This window comes from Typopeltis vanoorti, chromosome 9, assembly GCF_054136105.1.
Source record: "Typopeltis vanoorti isolate ZY-2024b chromosome 9, IOZ_Tvanoo_1.0, whole genome shotgun sequence".
Lineage (NCBI taxonomy): Eukaryota > Metazoa > Arthropoda > Arachnida > Uropygi > Thelyphonidae > Typopeltis > Typopeltis vanoorti.
Window position 1 is genome coordinate 111,715,652 of NC_143557.1, and position 15,886 is coordinate 111,731,537.

At 33.6% G+C, this 15,886-nt stretch overlaps 1 protein-coding gene across 1 annotated transcript in view; it reads left to right on the plus strand.

The window, feature by feature from the left end:
• Nucleotides 1-15,886, plus strand: part of LOC150103427 (RING finger and SPRY domain-containing protein 1-like) — a 358,201-nt gene that overhangs the window by 41,216 nt on the left and 301,099 nt on the right. Inside the window, exon 3 of the mRNA XM_090397430.1 lies at nucleotides 2,973-3,138. Within this exon, the coding sequence (XP_090253556.1) occupies nucleotides 2,973-3,138 (166 nt within the window). The remainder of the gene's footprint in view (nucleotides 1-2,972; nucleotides 3,139-15,886) is intronic.

Here is a 15,886-nt window from a genome sequence, read left to right on the forward strand (position 1 = left end):
TCAATTTGCAAAGCAGTATCATCAAAAATTATCCACAGGTTAAGCTGATCAGTGAATAGTTAAATAGTATATTGGCAACAAATACAGGGAAGTTACAAGGAATGCAGACTGCCTCTCCTAAGAAGAACGTATACCCCCCCCCCCTTTGCTGAAACATTAGTACTACAAAATAACTGTAGTCATTTTGACTGATTTCATCACACTGTTGAATTTTTATTGTTAGTACCAATAAAAATAGGAAAACTTAAAGATTTAGAGCTCCCTCTGATTCTTTGCTTAAGAAAATCAAACCACAAACCTTGTTCCTCATGTGCTTAGAATTATACATAATTGTATAATTCTAAGATACATAATTTGTTACTTGATACTTGAGATACATAATTTGTAATGACCCCCTGTATGTTTTTTGGACGTTTTACCAAATATGGCCTTGGACTTATGGTAGGCACCCTCTGTGTATCTGCCATAAGTCTGTGTGTTAGTGTGTGTACATGTGTTTCATTTGCATTATGTAGGATGCCAGATGTGGATTAACAGAGGTTGCACTGAAAAGCTAGAAACAGAAGGGGGGGGGGGTGATTATCTCTTCTTAATTTGGTCTCTTGGGTTCTGAGGGATGAAGAAGTTGTGGAAGAACTGCAAAGAAGAGTCACAAAGATGATATTGAGATTATGGAATGTGGCTTCTGAGGACAGATTGAAAGTATGTGGACTTCAAGCACTCGTAAAGTGGGGTGATATGATAGTGCAGCATACTAACACCTTTATTATTTCAAAACTGTGTTGATAGCATCCAATCGAATCAGTTAATATACCTAGCTTGACTGGTTTGTCAGAATGAGAGGTTAACATGGTAAGATTAAGTGATGGTCTGATTGGCACCTCCAACAAAAGTATACCACCATATCTGTGCACTAACAGATATTAGTGCACAAATATGGTGATTTATGGAATAGGAATTTTCATATTTTTGTACATATTTATACGTTTATACATATTTTTGTTCTTGCTCTAAACATGGTACCAGGTTTATCCCAGATAAACGTAAAAGTAAGATAGAATGTTTTACAAAAGATTAAAAAACATGAGAATATCCTGAATGCAGTTGTAAAGAAGAAAAAAAAATCAAGAAGTTGACTAGTATGGTAGCTTATGCAAAAAAGAAAAAAATTGAAAGAGAATCAACTTTAGTGAGTTAGAAAGTGGGTCAAAAGTTATTCTGCTGCATAATTGTTGCAGTCATGTGTGTACTACTGGCCAGTGAATTATCCAACAGAATGGCTTCATCAGAAAGACAATCCAGTGTATCATTGATATACAAGTGTGTCCTTAAGAACTCCAACCCTGTACAAGTCCCAATCTCTTACATTGCTGGAATCAAGCAGTTTCAAAGATCCTAAAAAAATTAAATAACTTGGTGGCAACTCTTTCCATTTAATAAATTCTACTTGTTACCTTCCACCAAGGATAAACAGTCTCCTCTCCCCCTCCCAGGTTTAAAATTTTGAAAATAGTTGATAGCTGTTGTTATATCACTATTCATAGTATCTTCACTGTATTCTTTTGAATAATCTGACATTTAAATTTGCTTTTGTGGATTTTTTTTAAAATCTTATTTTGCAGCTTTGAAAATTTCTATAATAATAAGTGTAAGAAAATTATTGCAGACAATCATAAAATAATAGTATTCTTTTATAGCATTGACACTGATCATTATCACATTTAAGGCATGTTATTATTTGTACTGCAGATGTTTTGTTTTGACTTATTTTAGCACTGATCTTAAATCTGAATGTTAAATTCCATCAAGTTGAGTAGAATTACTATTATTTCAAATGGTTGCCAATAAAAATTGAATTATATAATGAGAGGGAAAAAACGTTCAAGAACCTAGAACTAGTTTAACAACCAAAATTTTAGTATGTTGCAGTTTAGATGTATGACCAAATAGACTGAGGCTGCTTATCAGCTCTTATAGTTGTGTTTTTTCTTCTTATTATTATTATTTGAATTTTCTTGATATTTCTATGTTCACAAAAATTGTTGTATCCATGACAGATTGATGTTATTTTAAAGATCTAGCTTCTGTAAAAATACAAATATATCCAAAAAGTTACCTTGAAAAACTTATAATATCCTATACTACATATGTGTTGTCTGATTATATATACCCATTGATGGTTGGTCACAATCTGTTCCACTGGTATTGTAAGCTTCCAGGTTGACAACACTAATGTTCATTATTCTGAGTGAGTCCATATTATACTGATTCAAAAAAGCACAATCAAACTGCGATTTGTATTTGGACCATCATATTAAACAACAAAGAATTTGTCCCTTTCAGCCACTTGCTTACATGACTTGCAGAATGGTGGTTGTTCCTTTCTGAAGGATTTAAATAGACTCATAGCTGTGCATAACAGCACTTCTTTAAATTAATAGGAGATTTACTTGTTAAAATTTTCCTTATTCATTCTCCTGTTTTTCTTAAGGAGTTTATATAAATTTTCTCTGGTTTGAATGACATCCTTATCTTCATGCATGGAAACATAATTACTGAATATGATTTAAGCACCTCTGTAGCTCAGCCAGTAAGATGTGAGGAACATTTATAAGAACTTTTCAATTGGAGGTGTGAGTTACTAGTCTCATACGACAGCAACAGGGTTTTTTCCTCTCCAAGTTTTTCTTGGAGGGGGGGGGGGAATGCCATAGTATTAATTAAGTTTATATAAAGTCAATGACATGCATTGAGCCTAACAAATTAGATGGGAATCTGATATTATGAGTAAGAAAAAGTAGATATTGTTGAATCCTGTACTAATTATGCTATGATGTGAAATACTCAATTCTAATTAATATATTGAATCTTTAGAGGTACTTGTGGCATATTTGTACTTTTATTTATTTAATTAAAGTTATTACTTTGGTCTATACGTGTTCCATTATTAATTAATATATTTCCACTTTCAGTGACTTAGAACCACCTCCTTCTATGATGAAGCTTCATTTTATTGCAGACCAAGAAAAGGGATGGCTTACTGTAGTTAGTTCCATGGTAAATGTTATACCAATGGATGATCCCCTTGGGCCTGCTGTTATCACTTTATTGTTGGATGATTGTCCCTTGCCAACAAAAGTATTTTTATAATTATTTTAACATAGTTTTACTTTTGATTTGTTTTATCTGGATATTTCAACAAAGTACAGTTATTCATTATGGAAAGTCTTATGTTTTTACCACTTCTAGATATGAAAATGAACAACTGATATAAAATAATTATTTTATATCACTTTATTGTTGTGAGATCAATTTTTTTGGAGAAGGATAAAAAAATAAGAAATTATTAAAAATTGCAAAAAATCTGGTGGTTAATATCATCTCCCTATTAAAAAAAAACAACAGGGAGATGAATTCAATTTCACTCCCTATTTAAAAAAAAAAAAAATAGGGAGATGATAAACATTAAAAAAATACACTTATCTTAGACTGTCTGGCATACATGTCAAATGGGAAGTCACTTGACTGTATGTTGTGTCCCATCTGCATCGGGTGGGCACATTTTTACAAATTAGCCAATATATGTGGCATCCTGTTTCTGTTTCAATTTTTGTGTGGAATTTTCATCTGAATGGTATTTGTGAACTGTCTTAATGGTAATGAGAATCTCAATATAATTATATTGCATATCATATACTCATGTTCATAGAAACCTCATCACCTTACATAAATGGTCATTTTCATTGGTTTATCATTAGATATTTCATTGTATTGCATCATCTATCATTCCCACGAATTTCTGTATAATGTAATAATTGCTGCAGAATTTTTTTATGCTATAAATAAACATCAAGAGCTAGTTTTCTCATTTTCATGCTGAAATTCTATGGATAGTTATGTGCATTTGACACCTTGCAGATAAAATGTGATTCAAGCTTTGAATGGAGAAGGCTATTCCTCTCATGAAATAGCTAAAAGGGTGTCCAATCTACTGTGGTAGCTGTCATAAGCAAAGGAAACCGGCTCTGCTGAAGGAAGAAGGGGGACAGGAAGAACACCACTATCTACATCATATTAAGATTGATTTCTAAAGTGGCTCTGCCTCAAAAATTGCCATGCATCATCCAGAGAACTGAAATGGGACTTGGAAGAACAAATGGGAGTTGTGGCAAGCTCTCTGTCAGAAGACTCATTCAACAGGGATTGATAGCCAGATGCTATAAAAAACAAACCCTTTTTAACCAAAAAAAAAATTAGATTGTCTCAGTTAAATTGGTGCAAAGAGCATTCCAAATGGACCCTTGCTCAGTGGAAAAGAGTAATTTTTTCTGATGAGAAAAAGTTTAATCTGTAGGGTGCCGACGGCAGCAGACAATTCAAAGATGATCAGGAGAAAAATTCATCCCTTACTGTTTTGTGTCCGTCAATGGTCAAATTCTCAGCCAGTCAGATGATCTGGGACTGCATGTCATATAATCGTGTTGGTCACTTGCATTTCACAAAAGGTTCAGTGAATGCACAAGTGTACCACAAAAATTTTAGAATTGCTGCCTATTATCAGAGACCACTTTGCCAACAAACTGCATCTTTCAGGGTGACTGCCCCTTATCATAGAGCAAAAATGTAAGTAATGCTATTATAACCCTAACATGTACCATACAAATTGAGTTTAGTACTTAAAAAAGCTTTAATTTTTGTTGCAGGTTAATAAGTTGCTCAATGAACACTTGATTCAGCAACTGTAGCAAGCAAACAGCCCAGATCTCAACTCCATTGATAATTTGTGGTACCAAAATGAAGACTGAAAAACACAAAATGAAACTGAAAACACTTCATGGGCTCCAGGAAGTCATTATAAGAGTATTGGACCATGAATTGACATTTACTTGAATCATGGAAATTGATTTTATCAATGCCCCGTTGATGCCAAGCTGTAATAAATGCAAGAGGAGGACCCATGAAGTACTAAACTGCAAAAAGTGAATTTTTAGCTTTGAATGTTAGTAAAACTGTCTAGTTGGACTAAATTTTGATACTGGTATTTGTTTTTCCAGCAAAAATATCACTGTCCACTCCGTTTTGAAATAGTTGCAAATTTATCCCTTTTCAAATAGGCATTCAAATTTAATTACCAAAATAACATGGTTGCAGCAGGTGATGCAGTTTCTATGAAGTTGAGTGATTATTTAATGTAAATATATTGTAATTATTGTAATTATATATAATTACAATCATCATCATCAAATTCCTGATATATATACCCTCAAAGGGTGTACAGGATATGATAGTACTACATGAAAAATTACATCATTACTAACTTCCTATCTACAGTTTTCCTCCAAATCAGTCTGCTACCTTCAAGACTCCAACATTATCAGATCTTATATTTTTATCTTCTAAGGCACGTTTTACTGTATCAATCCACCTATATTTTGGTCTGGATCTCTTTCCTGCCAACCTGGCAGAGAAAACTTGTTTTGCTAATCTTTCCTCTCCCATTCTGTTTAAGTGAACATACCACCTGAGACTAGCTCTGCTAACTCATTCCTAGATGCTGACGATGTTATGTTCTTTCCTAATATCCTTGTTTTTAATATGATATTGCCACTGATGCCATCTGTTCATGCCCTAATCTTTCTCAGGACTCTCATATCTGTGGTCTCTAGTCTTTGCTCAAGTGTTTCACTTCTGACCCAGCTCTCAGAACCATAAGTTAAAATTGGCTTGAATACTGTCTTGTATACAACTAATTTAGTGTTTTGGCTAATTTCTCTCTTATTCCATATAAATTTATTCAGTTGACTTCCTACCATACTAGCTTTGTTGATTTTGTTGTCTATTTCCATATTTAATTTACCATTTTCACTAAAATTTGTGCCTAAGTAGCTGAAATGTTTTACTTGTTCTATAGGTTCTCCATTCACAATGCAGTTGATATTTTCATTATCTTTGTCTTTTTAATGCTGACCTTTATACCATATCTATTACAACAGTTATTCACTTTAGTCAGGGAATCTTGCAGACTTGTAGTGGATTTATTTAGAAGTATAACATCATCCGCATAAAGCAGAGAGCTGAGATTAACATTCCAATTTTGATATCAGGTTTAATACCACTTTCCTTCATAATGTGATCCATATAGATAATGAATAACAGAGGGGATAATGTACATCCTTGATATAATTGCGTTATATTTATAATTATATTTACAATACTAGGGCTCCGTCCCCTGACGCCTATGCCCCCCCCCCCCCCCCCCCGTTCTGGACTGGTAGACCGGTTCTCCTTGAATTCCGATGACTCGAATTTTGAAGACTCGACACTCAGGGTATCCCCTGAGTTTCAAAATGTTTCAAATAATTTGACAAAAACGTTACAAAAAACTATTACCAAAAAAGTTACACAAAAACGTTACAGCCTACATCCGTTTCAAGCCGACGTCACATCCGTTTCCAATTTCAGCTTATTTTATAGTATAGAGTAGATATAATTACAATATTTATTGTAAATGTAATTATGAATTAAAGTGATGTTATATTATTTCATCATAAACTATTTACTTTTCAAAATTGTGTGCATTACATAAAATGGATTGGTCAGTTTCTTTGGCTGATTTATGTAAAATGATTTCAGTAAAATGATATCTTCATACATTTTCCATCATGTTGGAGGCTTAATGAATTTTTTACAACACTCAAAAAGAATTAAAATAGAATTTAATACTTCCTATATTTCGTCCTAGTCACTAGGACATCTATGAGGATTACAGAAACAATTAATGTAACATTCACACACAAATCTTACAATACTAAGCCCAACTCTTAGAAGCAGCAGCAGCTCTCAGAAACCAACCAAATCTTAATAAATACGGTTGCATTAAGCTTCCAAGGATTTGGGAAACACTCATCACCAGAGGTCCCACCTTACATTCCAGGCCACCTACTACTGCCCTTAGAGCTCTCCACCTAGATAGGACTTTAGTGTCACCCACGTGGTTGGGCTTAGTATTGTAAGATTTGTGTGTGCATGTTACATTAATTGTTTCTGTAATCCCCGTAGATGTCCTAGTGACTAGGACGAAATATAGGAAGTATTAAATTCTATTTTAATTCTTTTTGAGTGTTGTAAAAAATCCATTAAGCCTCCAACATGATGTCCTCACAGCACTTAAGCCTCTACACACGCATACATTTTCCACATAAACAGCCAAAGAAAGCAAAGCAATTATTACAGTCAGTTTTCTTCCAACTTAACTCCAGTAACATCAGTCTTACTTACTGTAATTATTAACCACTGTGACATCTTATATTTTTTACAAGTGAAGATTTTTTTTTAATATATATGTATTTAATTAAATCTTTGAAAAAAAAAAAAAAGGAGTGGAGGTTTACATGTGTACGTAGAAAATTTATGTGTTTTCTCTATGGAAGCAGCCCACCTCCCCCTTTTCTCAAACAACATTTAATGAAATGTGAAAAGCTATATATGTATATATATATATAGGTGGCAAATGAAAAAGTTAAACCGAGGGGTAGTTTCCATTCTTATCTACCCTCTGTCACCAAAAATACAAGCAAACATTGTATAAAAAAATGCAACACACCAGTCTTGATTTCATTTACCAAACAAAATTCTGTATCAAATAGTGATTTACGTATCAACAGATTTCAGAATGTAGATTTTGAATACAGCCATCATGATTTTTTTCATTTTCACCCCAGGTAATTTTCAAGGAAAAAAATTGCTAAATTCTTCTTACTTTTAATACTCTAAAAGTATTAAAAGTAAACTCTAAAAACTAAGTCCATTCTTGGGGTACAAGAAAAAAGGATAATCTTCAAAAATTCTTTGAATAAATTTTCATTATCATTTGAAATAGATTGTTAGGATGTTACACTGTACTTATGCACAGCAGAACAAGTTTTACTGTAGCACTATGATGGGAGCTGGGATGAGCGTTATTTACTAGAAATATTTTTAGGGGAAAAAAAAAGAGAAATAGAAATAAAGAAAAAGTAAATATATATGACAAGTACACATAATAATTTGTCACATGCCCACCTCATACACAAACCAGAAGTACAAAACAATTTATCATGTCCTGTGCCATGGGCAAGTATGACATAATGCAAGTTGTCCAGTGTCCAGCTTGGATGTGTTAAAAATTTATAATTAGTAAGATACCAAAGTGTTCTTTTAATGGTGTATCCCTTTCCATGAAATTTATCCACCATAGTACTATGAGTGGGGTCTAGAGAACAAACATTTTTTTTTTCAAGTAATTTCAGGCCTCTACTAAGTGGGATCGATGATCTTGCAATGAAAATCATATTTTAATAATAAGAGTGTCTTTAATTATTTTGGAATTAATGCCTTTTTTTTATTCCCTAAAGGTAGTAGTGAATTTTTGGAAATTTATTAGCAGCCATCTATCTCAATCTTGATGGGAAAGTCCGGATGAAAAATGCAAAAATCAATTAGACTATATTGTAGTCAGTAAACGTTACTTCAATGGAATACGGAACTCAAAGGTGGTGCCAAGTGCTGACTGTGGATCTGATCATAGACTGGTCTTAATGAAGATGAATATTCGCCTGAAAACGATAAAATTTAAAAGAAGTCAACCCCTAAAATGGGATCTGTAAATGGTACAAAATCCGATAATAGAATCAAAATTTAATGAAAATATTTCAGAACTGCTGTCTGCACAGTTGCAAAATGAAAATGAATCCTCTCAGTGGAATAGACTACAAGCAGCTATCATAACATATGCTAAAAACCACATCTATAAACAAGAAGAAAGAAAGAAAGAAAAAACCATAGATAACTCAAGAGGTAATCAACCTTATTGATGAAAGAAGAACATGGAAAAGAGGAATAAATGAAGAAGAAAGATTAAGATATAAAACTTTGGATAAAAGAATCAAACAGTTATGTAAAAGATTGAAATAAAACTGGATAAATCGGCAGTGCACTGAGATAGAAGAATTGCAAAATAGGAACAAAACCAGAGAAGCATTCCTGAAAGTGAAAGAACTTAATGGAAAAACAAAAGGTATACAGTCTAATAACATCAAGGACAAAGATGGAAACATACTCATTGATAAGGAAAAGATAAATGGAAGATGGGTGGAGTACCTATCAGATCTCTATGATGATGATAATGGTAACATGTTAGACAATTCATGACACCTTAAGTTAAGCGTAACAACAGATATCACTCTACCCACAAAAAAGGAGGTAGAACATGTAATTAAGAATCTTCCTAATAATAAATCCCCTGGGTGTGATAATATTCTGGCTGAGCTGCTGAAAGCTTTGACTGGCAATAATAACTATTTAGTGGAATCCATTCAGGATATCTATAAAACAATACAATACCTGAAGTTTTTACAACATCTATCTGCATACCAATTCCAAAGAAACATAATGCACAAAATTGTGAGGATTACAGAACTGTGAGCCTAATATCCCATGCATCTAAAATTATTTTAACCATCATTAACAAAAAATTGAAAGAGCCATAAGCGGTGAATTGAGTGAACAACAAAAAGGTTTCAGAAGAGGAATGGGAACCATTAATGCTATCCTGAAACTAAAAATACTAATAGAAAGATCACTTGAAAGAAATAGGAACATTTACATATGTTTCATAGACTTTCAGAAGGCTTTTGACTGGATTAAACATAATAAAATGTTCAATATATTAAATAAATTAGACATAGAAGATAATGTACTTAAGATTATAAAAATGATTTACACCAAACAGAAAATGCAACTGTTTAACTCCAAGACTTCTGAAGTGAAAATAAAAAGAGGAGTTAGACAAGGTTGTATCCTTTCACCAAATCTATTTAATATCTAGTGAGACAGTGATGAAAAATATTGAAAAACCAAAAACAGGAATTAGTATCAATGGTATAAAATACAACAATCTTAGATATACTGATGATACCATTCTAATAGCAGAAAACAGAAACAAATTAATCAAATTACTGAAGATACTAATTGGAGAAGGTAAAGAATTTGGATTAGATATTAATGCAAAAATAAAACCACCAAATTTATGAAAATCTCAAAAGAAAGCAGATCTGAGTCAGAAATATTCATAAACAATACGAAAATTGAACATACAACAGAATACAAATATTTAGGCACCTACTTTACTGCAGATGGAAATCAAGATAAAGAAATAAAAATAAGAACAGCCATAGCTGAAGATGCATTCTGGAAAAATAAAGATCTGCTCAGAAGTTCTGCGAGTATCGAGACAAAGAAAAGAATGAGAAGAACATTAGTGTGGCCAATTTTCACATGTGGAAGTGAGACCTGGATATTCAAGAAGAGAGTAAGGCAACAGATAATGGCCTTTGAAATGTTGTGCTGTAGGAGAACTCTGAAATTCTCATGGACACAACATGTGACAAATACAGATGTCCTACAGAGAATGAGAACACAGAGATCTTTATTACAGGAAATGATCCAGAGAAAGATGAGATTGGCAGGACATGTACTGAGAGGTTCAGCAGGACAGAGAATACCAACAGTTTTAGAAGGAAAAATTATGGGAAAAGGACCAAGCAGCAAAAAACGAAGGACGGCTTTTAGATATAAGATCATGGACAGGATCACATGGCTATGCAGAAACAAAAAGGAAAGCCACCAACAGAAAGAACTGGAAGGACATGGTGCTGCACCCTCTCACTGAGGAAGCTACATGAAGAAGATACAAAAGTGTTCTTTTAATGGTGTATCCCTTCTCATGAAATTTATGCACCATAATACTATGAGTTGGGTCTAGAGAACAAAAATTTTTTTTTTTTTCCAAGTCATTTCAGGCCTCTAATAAGTGGGATGAATGAGCTTGCAATAAAAATGATCTTTTACTAATAAGGGTGTCTATTTTGGAATTAATGCCCTTTTTTTTTATTCCCTAAAGGTAGTAGGGAATTTTTGGAAATTTATTAGCAGCCGTCTTTCTCAATCTTTAGATATCACTAGTAGTTGAGTACGCCCTTACCAATGATTTGTTGGCTTACATGCAATAAAGGTTAGCAAACAGCAACAACTTTCTGCTAAACTTTCATTGCAACCTATTTGCTTGCTTGTAGTTGATCTGTATCACAGATCAGCTATCCTGAGGTTGGTGGGAGAAGGAAGCTTTCTTGTTAGCAACTAGAAAGCTTTTTTTAAAGGCCTATAGTAGACTTTCTTTTCCAGACCAATAATAGTTTTTTTCTTCTGCCAATCTAGCATTATGGAAGTTATCCTAAAGCTAGGCCTCAGCTCTCTCTCTATGTTCACTGGGCATCTACAGATGCCGTATAGTCACTCCGATGCGCGGTGATGTTCCACACCAGGCCTCTTGTTTGTTGTTGTCCTGTTGTTTGCTTTTCTGGCAGTCTCAACTCTCTGAAGATCAGTCACGCCACACATGCCATCCATCCATCTCATTGATGGTCTACCCCTGCCTCTTTTTCCAGGAACTTTACCTTCTGTTACTGTTCTGAGAAGTCCTCCTTCCATCCTTTCTATGTGTCCAAAATATTTTAACTTTCTTCTGTCAATATCCTTAAGGAGCCTTAAAGTTCTACTAATCTTTTCTAACACCCATTCATTTGTACGCCTTTCAGTATATGATATTTTCAACAGCCTTCTGTTGAAAATATCATATAACACCACATCTCAAAAGCAGATATCCGTTTCTTATCTGACTTCTTTAGGTTCCAAGTCTCGCATCCATAAGTCGCTGTTGGAAAAACAACTGCATCTAAAATCCTCAACTTTATTCCCATGGAGATAGATCCATCCTTCCAGATTTTAGACAGGTCTCTGACTGCTGTTTTAGCCATTCCTAACCTTTTTCGGACATCTTCTGAACAGCAATTCTTCACATTAATAATAGATCCCAGGTACTCAAACTTGCTGACTTCCTCAATTCTTTCTCCATTGTTTCTCAAGAACTTCTCTGTTTGTTTTTCCTTTGAGAACCATGATCTTTGTCTTGCTAGAATTGAGTTGAAGTCCTCTGTTATTACTGATCTTGTTAACTTTGTTAAGAATTAGTCCTAGTTCTTCCATGTCATTACAAAGGAGTACTGTATCATCAGCATACCTCAGATTACTGATCAATATACCTCCTATCCTAATTCCTGTCCTGAGCTCATCCAGTGCTTCACGCATGATGTCCTCTGCATATATATATTAAACAAGTGAGGAGAAAGTAAACATCCCTGTCTAACTCCTTTTCCAACTTGAAGCCAGTCACTCAATCCAACACCTGTTCTTACTGTGGCTTCTTATTCCTTATACAAATTGGCTATCAACCTGATAGTATGTTGAGGAAAACCCATTCTTTTCATTACTTCCCACAGTTTCACATGCTCAACACATTCAAAAGCTTTAGAGTAGTCTAAGAAACACACTACCAGAGGGAGTCTGAATTCTTTATATTTTTCTATGATCTGTCTAAGGCAAAGGATCTGATCTCTGGTGCCCAAACCTGCTTATTCCTTGGGCATCTCTGTCTCAACTTTGGCCTCAATTCTATTTAGCATGATCTTTAATAAAATTTTGCGCATGAGATATCAAACTAATAGTTCTATAATTCTTGTATGCCTTCATATCACCTTTCTTGTGTAGTGGTATGAAAACTGACTTCTTCCAGTCTCTAGGCGATGATCCTGTCTCCCATATCCTTGTAATCAATGTATGAAACACTCTTATCCCTCCATCCCCCTGTGGCCTTAATTAACTCTGCTAGGATTTCATCTGCACCTGGGGCCTTATTGCTGTTGGCCTTATTCACTATTGATAATAGGCCTCAGCAGCATTATAAAATTAAAAAAAACTATCCACCAGTGAACAATAATGACAGAACAGTAATAAACCTTAAAAACTGAAAATTTATTGCTTAATAAGAAGTTTTGCCTTTAAAATTAGTTCCCTCTTCTTAAACATACAGTATAGATTAATTGAAACTTTGTAAATTTGATGACTGCCTTAATTTTTAAAATAATAATAATTGCTCTTGCAAGACACTGGGGAATAAAGCAGTTTGTTTTCACAGAGAGATAGAATTTAATTAAAGTTGATTCCAAAATGACATTAAATCACTTCACTTTGCATCGTTTTCTTAAAATTGAATGTCACAAATAATACAGTTAGAATTATGCCAGTTTTGATGAATAATGGTTGTGGATTATTTAGACAGAAACACAAACAAAGGCAATATTTATTCGATTCTAAGGCCGTATATATTTCGGTCTGAAACTTACAGATAATCTTCGGTGGCAAAAATAGTTAATTCAAGGTAGAATGCAAACAATTGATTTATTTGAAATAGAATGAGCTGTGTGATGTTGTATTTCCAGTAAAGTTATGCAGCTCATTCTATAAAGTTTCCTCTTCCCACCAGCCTCAGGATTGATCTGTGATACAGATCAACTACAAGTAGGCAAATAGGGTGCAACGAAAGTTTAGCAGAAAGCTGTTGCTGTTTGCTGAACTTTCATTGCAGATAAGTCTACAAACCACTGGTAAGGGCGTACTCAATTATTAGTGGTCTAAAGATTGAGAAAGATGGCTGCTAATAAATTTCAAAAATTCTCTACTCCTTTAGAGCAGTGCTTCCCAAACTTCTGGATATCCAGGGCCCCTTTGGAAAAATTAAATATTTCACGGCCCCCTTCGAAAAAAAATCTTAATATAGACATATATTATTATAATATTTATTGTATTTATATTCAATACAAAACATACACAGCGAATATTGCAAAAATCAAATGCAAATATTACATTTTTAGCATCTTACATACACGTTTGGCATGGCACATTATCTCATATTTTTATATAAATAGATATATTGTTATTGTACATTTGCAGCACAAGCACATGAAACGTAAAACGATTAGTAACAAACGAAGTAAGAATTAAAAATATAAAAGAAGTTTAATAACAATTTTTAATGTGATGGATGTGTTTCAATACTGCTACACAAAAAGTCAATATCAGGTGAAATATTTGAAACTGCAGTTCTTAGATTTTTGCTTTGAAATGAAACTTATATGAATAAGCATATATTTACTCATATTCATTAAGCGCCGAAATATGCAGGAAGAAAAATTTGTGAACCCGCACCAATGTTTGATTTCACGGCCCCCCAAGATGGCCACGGCCCACAGTTTGGGAAGTGCTGCTTTAGAGAACAAAAAAAAGGCATTAATTCCAAAATAATTAAAGACACTCTTATTATTAAAAGATGATTTTCATTATGATTAACCTTTTCCTCAGCATATTTTTGATAACGATAGGCAGTCATTCTGATTCATGTTTGGGTAGTGAAGCAAGGTTTCAGCACTCTCCTTAAATAAACGGTCAAATTTGTATCGACTATTCTTATATTTGATAATACCTAGATTTCCATTCAAGAGCAGATTTCTCTCCTGTGTTGACTCTAGCCTTTCCTGACATAAACACATCACATTACATTCATAACTTTACCAGTCTCCAAAAAACTTGGTATCTTCATTCAGGACTCTACTTTTCACCTGTATGTTCCTAACACTAAATCCCAAATAACAGTGCACTACTGCAATTTGGGGTGGTGCATTAAAAACCTACCTAAAAATTCATACTACTTTCCAGAAATGGCAGCCTGCTGAACTGGTGATTGCAATGAGTTTTCTGACTCCATGGAGACACTGTTATCATAATAATGTGCAAAATGAACTAATTTTCTAATATTCACATTGTAATGATTTGTAAAGTATGTTCTAAAAGTTTGTATGAATTTATGGATACTCTTAATCTAAAAGAAAAAAAAGCAAAACAATATTTGTGTTGTCTGTTTGGTAAGTTTTTTAGACAGGTATTTGTGCTTTCTTTTAAATTCTACTTCATGTTCAGACTAGAAGTCATTAGGGGGGGGGAGGTTATTTTTATTGAATTATTACTTTTGCTTATCTTCAATAAATGTAGTGACTCATTATGATAGGATAATTAATCTCCCACCTGAATTATCTAGTGATTAGTATTTAAAGACATGTGAGTAAATATTTTAGAAGTATGGATTTAGAAGAATTTTGTAAAGATTTGGATGTTTATTTTAATTTTCAAAATGCAAAACTCTTACTTTTCCTAACAAATTCAATTTCAGCTTCAATTTTTTTTGAATAATGACCCCCAAGCATGAATGGTCACAAGATCTGTACCCCAAATGTGTGGCATTTAATTGTCCTCTTGGACAATTAAATTAAACATGCCAAGATATATTATTGTTTAATCCTTTATCTAAGTGCAAAGAAAGGAAGGTTGTGTATGCAGTTTCTTCATAACTAACTATAGTCATGAGATACTACTAAGGCAACTAATGTGAAGTCAATAGCTTCTGTATATATATACAAATAGCCAGAAGCTATTGACTTCACATTAGTTGCCTTAGTATCTCATAATGCAAAACACGTACATCCTCTCAGGTATTTATAATGCTATGCATTATGGGAAGCACTACTACCCAGACTGGTTTTGATTTTTATTGAGGTCTCATTAGTGGAAGCCAGACCCAGAAGAGATACTATATTGAAATGAAGAGGTGTAACACTCTAAGGCAATTAATGTGAAGTCGTTAGCTTCTATATACAAGTAGCCTAGTCATGAAGAAACTTTGCACAAAAACTTTGTTTGCTTATGCTTGGATAAAAAGGATTAAACATGAATTTAATTTATAACCAAGTGAAAAACTTTCTTCTCTCTTTGACACTTTTTGTCTCAAAGGTGTCACTTGTGTTTGCCATAATATACTAAGTCAGAAAGTTTCCTACTTGGAATATCTTCTTTTTTCATCTTCTCTGGTTAAAAGTCTCTCTGAGACATTCATTCATATTCT